Source organism: Pseudoliparis swirei, chromosome 7, assembly GCF_029220125.1.
Source record: "Pseudoliparis swirei isolate HS2019 ecotype Mariana Trench chromosome 7, NWPU_hadal_v1, whole genome shotgun sequence".
Taxonomy (NCBI): domain Eukaryota; kingdom Metazoa; phylum Chordata; class Actinopteri; order Perciformes; family Liparidae; genus Pseudoliparis; species Pseudoliparis swirei.
Window position 1 is genome coordinate 31,577,203 of NC_079394.1, and position 6,199 is coordinate 31,583,401.

At 41.6% G+C, this 6,199-nt stretch overlaps 1 protein-coding gene across 1 annotated transcript in view; it reads left to right on the plus strand.

Moving 5' to 3' along the window:
- Positions 1 to 5,842, plus strand: part of sub1b (SUB1 regulator of transcription b) — a 275,625-nt gene extending 269,783 nt beyond the window's left edge. Inside the window, exon 5 of the mRNA XM_056418373.1 lies at positions 5,830 to 5,842. Coding sequence (XP_056274348.1) covers positions 5,830 to 5,842 — 13 coding nt within the window. The remainder of the gene's footprint in view (positions 1 to 5,829) is intronic.
- Positions 5,843 to 6,199: the final 357 nt, after the last annotated feature.

Here is a 6,199-nt window from a genome sequence, read left to right on the forward strand (position 1 = left end):
CACACACACACACACATGCACACACACACACTCACACACACACTCACACACACACACACTCACACACACACACACACACACTCACACACACTCACACACACACTCACACACTCACACACACACACTCACACACTCACACACACACACACACACACTCACACACTCACACACACACTGACTGTGAAACAATATGGAACCGATTCTGGCAGGCGGTTCGCTTGCAGCCACTCTGTGTTTAAGAGGCGGGACTTAGCCAACAGTCAATTAGATGGATAGAATCTAAGAGAACCATTGTGTTGAATACAGTGTTAAACACTGCTTACTCATTGGTTGACTCTGAACACTGCTTACTCATTGGTTGACTCTGAACACTGCTTACTCATTGGTTGACTCTGAACACTGCTTACTCATTGGTTGACTCCGAACACTGCTTACTCATTGGTTGACTCTGAACACTGCTTACTCATTGGTTGACTCTGAACACTGCTTACTCATAGGTTGACTCCGAACACTGCTTACTCATTGGTTGACTCCGAACACTGCTTACTCATTGGTTGACTCTGAACACTGCTTACTCATTGGTTGACTCTGAACACTGCTTACTCATTGGTTGCCTCTGAACACTGCTTACTCATTGATTGACTCTGAACACTGCTTACTCTTGGTTGACTCCGAACACTGCTTACTCATTGGTTGACTCCGAACACTGCTTACTCATTGGTTGACTCTGACAACGATCCGGACTTCTGGATCAGCATGTATTTTGATCACTTCAGATGTTTAACATGCTTATAACATGTTCACTTTCTTCACTTGTTAGGATGTGTGTGCTTCTGGATGTCAGGGTTTTTGACAATAACATAAAATGTTTTTACTCTGAAGTCGAGGATATTATGAACATAGCGCGGATAAAACGGGACTTCTCTTATTGTTCTCTGCACATAAATATTCACAGTGTAGCTGATAAATTCGATCGGCTAAAGAATCTGTTATTCAGGCTTGAGCAGCAGAAAATTAATGTCGACTTCATACTTCTCTGTGAAACGTTTCTGACTGACCAAAGCCAGGAACTGTATACCCTCCCTGGGTACAACTTATATTGCAAAAATCGCGCTAACATTAAACAAGGTGGCGTGGCAGTATATGTTGCTGAGAAATACATCTCCAAGGATAGAGTTGACATTGGTGTGAATATCGAGGGAGAGTTTGAGTCCATTTTTGTCGAAGTCCAATTAAACCACAAGCAAAAGCCATGTCTTGTTGGCGAGATATACCGAGTCCCAGGCACTAATCAGTCTCAATCTATTGAGCGATATAATACTATACTGTCACAGATCCAGGACAACAACTTTGTTAACGTTGTGATCGGGACGGATCAAAACTTCGATCTTTTGAAAGTTGATTCCCATCAACAAACTTCGACATTACTGGACTCCTTTTTCGCTTGTGGTATTATGCCTACGATTACAATTCCCACAAGAATAACTAAATCTAGTTCCACTCTCATCGACAACATTGATGTTAACCAGGAGAACATCTGCAACTTGATCTCCTTTGTTATTTTTTCTGATATTTCAGACCATTTGCCGTGTCTAATGCTTATGGGGGAACGAAATAAGGTTAATGAAAAAAAGCAGCCTCTCGTTATCACATCGCGATCTGTCAATGATCAGACGCTGCAAGATATTAATCATTCTCTGTCCAATGTTGACTGGTCTGACCTACAAAACATGACCATAGACGAAGCAAGTAACGCAGTCACTCGGTCATTTATAAGCATACTGGATCATCACGCCCCTACGAGAACTGTTCGTATTTCTCGCAAGCATGTTATGAGAGAACCCTGGATGACGGTGGGTCTGATGAACTCGATACGCAGGCGTGATCGTCTGTTCAAACTCCAGCTGGGGAAAAAAGACTGTCATCCTGCGCGGGCAAAATTTCTCACCTACAGAAATATATTAAACAAAGCCAAACGAGACGCAAAACAATTGTACTACTCTAACCTCCTCAATGAATATAAGTACGACTCAAGGAAGACTTGGCGAGTGATTAACTCAATCATTAACAAATCCAACGACAAGTCTCGTATCTCGGATGTATTTTATGTCAATGGCAAAAAGGAAGTTGACCCTAAAAAGATTGCAGATGGGTTCTGTGAATATTTCGCTACCATAGGTGTGAAATATGCAGACCAAATTGGATGCTCTGATCACTCGTTTGCTGAGTATCTTGGTCAATCATCCACAATTCAATCGATGTTTCTTAATCCTGTCGACCCGGATGAAATTTCTAAAATAATAAACAGCTTTAAGTCAAAGAAAAGCGCCGGTCACGACGGTATCAGCATGAATCTAGTCAAACAACTTGATCAATCGTTGGCCACTCCATTATCACATCTTGTAAACAAATCATTATCGGAGGGAGTTTTTCCTGATGATATGAAGATCGCTGAAGTGATCCCCATTTACAAAGCCAAAGAAAAGCTTTACTTTACTAACTATCGTCCAATATCTCTGTTGCCAAGCTTTTCCAAAATTTTGGAAAAGGTCGTTCATAAACGACTGTACAGCTTTGTTGCAAAGCATAACTTGTTATACGGAAGCCAATACGGCTTTCGACCAAAGCACTCGACTGAGAACGCGGTCACTGAGTTTCTGTTTGACACCTACACTGCACTTGAACACGGAGCGAACACTCTGGCATTATTCCTGGACCTTTCTAAAGCTTTTGACACAATCGATCACTCAATACTTAAAAAAAAACTGAGCCATTATGGTGTTAGAGGTACGGCACTCGAGTGGTTTAAAAGTTATCTTCGTGGTCGAAAACAATATGTGAAATACAAGGGGTTCAAATCAAAATCATATGATATAACTTGTGGAGTACCACAGGGTTCTGTATTGGGACCCCTGCTATTTATATTGTACATAAATGACCTTCCAAAAGTCTTAAAACGTGTTAAAAGCATCCTCTTTGCTGACGACACAACTATCTATATTTCATCGAAGGACCACCATAACTTATATCAAACTGCAAATGAAGAGCTAAAAATTGTATCGGATTGGTTCAAAGCGAACAAGTTATCTCTAAATGCACAGAAAACTAATTATATGCTCATAAATAAATCAAATAATCCCCCAGATCAAGATTTTAGGCTTGAGATTGACGGGGCAAATGTCTCAAAAGTCCAGTGCACCAAGTTCCTTGGTGTCTATATTGACGACAATCTGCGCTGGCATCAACATATTGACAGCTGTCGGAAGCGCATACGAAGCGGCACATTTGCCCTGCGCTCCGCAAAAAATATACTCTCAACAGAAAATCTGCGTTTGTTGTACCACAGCCTTGTCCATCCGCACCTCTTGTATTGTAATATGCTCTGGGGATCCGCAGCTAAAACTCAGGTCAAATGTATCGAGATTTAACAAAAAAGGGCTGTGCGGATTATCTGCAACGTGAAGAATAATGAACACACTGAGCCGCTTTTTAAGAGATTGGGCATTCTGAGATTTACAGATCTACATTTGTGTCAAACAGGAATTTTTATGTACAGATTTATGAATAATAATCTGCCACATAATCTGTTACGTATGTTCACAAGGAACACTAATGTCTACGACCACAACACGCGGCTGCGTGGTGGCATTCATATAAATAAACATATAGTGGACATTGTATTTAAAAGCTTCATCTGTAGAGGTCCAAAGCTCTGGAGACAAATTCCGGACGAGGTCAAATCGGCATCCAGCACCAAGGCATTTGGTTCTCGCCTTAAACGCCATCTCACTTCTTTTTGAAAGTTTTTAATATTGATATGCAGCCTGGCGGCACAGTACAATAGAGGAAAAAATATTTAAAATAAAATGTATATCCATAATTTGATGTTCGTGATATTATTTTTATTTATTTTTTCTAAATTATCAGTAGTTCACATTTTGTCTTTTATTAATATTTTTACTATGATTGTTTATTTTTCTTTTGGTTTTCTTTTCTTTTTCCTATTCTGGTTTTATGTTGTTGTTGCTTGTACGACATTTTATGTTTTCATCCATATGTGTGTGTACTGTCTGTGTGCCCGTAGTAGTAGTTGGTAGGGGTGGGGGGGGGGTGAAAGGGTTAGGGGAGGGGCCGTCCAACTCCTCATCTCAGAGGAGCCTACAGACCTCAGTCTTTGGACGGTCCTCCATTCGTACATTTTTTTCTGTTATTAATGTCTGCCAGTATGTACACGTTATGTATGTATTTATGGAAAATAAATTACTTACTTACTTACTTACTAAACCAAGTGGATGTTGTAGGAGGACATCGCATTGCAGTCTGACACAATGCTTTCACTTGGAGAGGAGGGTCATCTCCCCAAAGCACTCACTTTAATTTGGAGCTGGATATGAATCCGATCTCTCGTTGAAGTAGAAATCAACGTAAAAGCCGATGGATCTGCTCTGTGGGCCAAACATACACAAGTGGCCCGAAGCTTTCACAATATGAATCCGACAAATCCCCAGGAAGAGAAAAAAGGCACTCATAATAAAAAAAGGGCCCAATCCAAAAAGAAGAGGATGAAATGGAATAAGACAACTATACAAAGTGTATCTGGCATCTGCTGGAGGCTTGATGCTCGCCGGGAGTGAAAGGAGATTATGTTAAACCCTAAATGAGGCTTTTACATTTTCTCAAATCCCGCAGGCATAATCTAATCGTATCCGTCTCAATCCCATTTTTAATGCTGGCTACACACCGGATTAAAGGAGTAGCGTGTGCTTTGTAGGCCATTTGACGGCCGGCAGCATCTGTTGCTGCCGGCTGAAGAAGTGCAGCTGATGTGAGGCCGAGCTGCCGGCGGCACGCAAACATCACCGCGCCGGATTCATTCATGTGATCGCAGCGACTCCGTGAACCACAGGCTGGTCATTTCATTACGAACATTAAGTCATTCAAATATTGAACTTAAAAAAGGCTGTTTCCATTTATTCATTCATTATTATGAATTAGTGTTTTGATTTTATTGACAAGGTCATATATAATGTCTCGAACGTGCTCACAGTTGATTAAAAGCAAAACTAATATAAAGTAAAAAATACATCAAATCAATGGAAGTGAACTAGCACAATGCTAATGGAAGTGAACTAGCACAATGCTAATTGAAGTGAACTAGCACAATGCTAATGGAAGTGAAATAGCACAATGCTAATGGAAGTGAACTAGCACAATGCTATTGGAAGTGAACTAGCACAATGCTAATGGAAGTGAACTAGCACAATGCTAATGGAAGTGAACTAGCACAAGGCTAATGGAAGTGAACTAGCACAATGCTAATGGAAGTGAACTAGCACAAGGCTAATGGAAGTGAACTAGCACAATGCTAATGGAAGTGAACTAGCACAATGCTAAAGGAAGTGAACTAGCACAATGCTAATGGAAGTGAACTAGCACAATGCTATTGGAAGTGAACTAGCACAATGCTAATGGAAGTGAACTAGCACAATGCTAATGGAAGTGAACTAGCACAATGCTAATGGAAGTGAACTAGCACAATGCAAATGGAAGTGAACTAGCACAAGGCTAATGGAAGTTAACTAGCACGACATGATGCCAACGACGACCCGATTAAAGCTTGAGACTCTTTCGATTAATTCTGAAGGAAATTGTTCCAAATATATTTGACAGACCACGGACCACCGAGGGCACGCAGGATGCATGTTCAAAGAAAAACAGATTATTATTTGAAATAAATGGAGTTTTACAGAACTTAGTTTGGGAACAAAGGCCACGCCCCCAACGTCGCTCATTTCCTGCGCACTAAGCATTTCAACCGAGCGCACCGCCCATCTCCCTGTGACCATGTCTCTACATCGCTCCCCCAACCCCTTGTTCAAAACATACCCTCCTCCATCCCTCACAGGAACGGGGGGATTCAGCCCTCCGAAGCTCCAAGAAGAGACAACCCCCACCCACGAGTCTCCACTCCCCGTTCCCACCAGCTACCGGACACCGGCCACCCGCCGACCTTCTCTCTCTCCCCCAACTAACCCTCTCCCTCCCTTACCTCTTACCCCTCGACCCCATACAGCAGGAGTTGGGTTTGTTAAGCATCAAAAGTCCAATGACTACTTCATGTGTCGTTTGTCTAAGAATATCATCGATAGATCACTGACGCATGTCTCAGTGCATTCTTCTGAAGAGGATTATTTGCCAG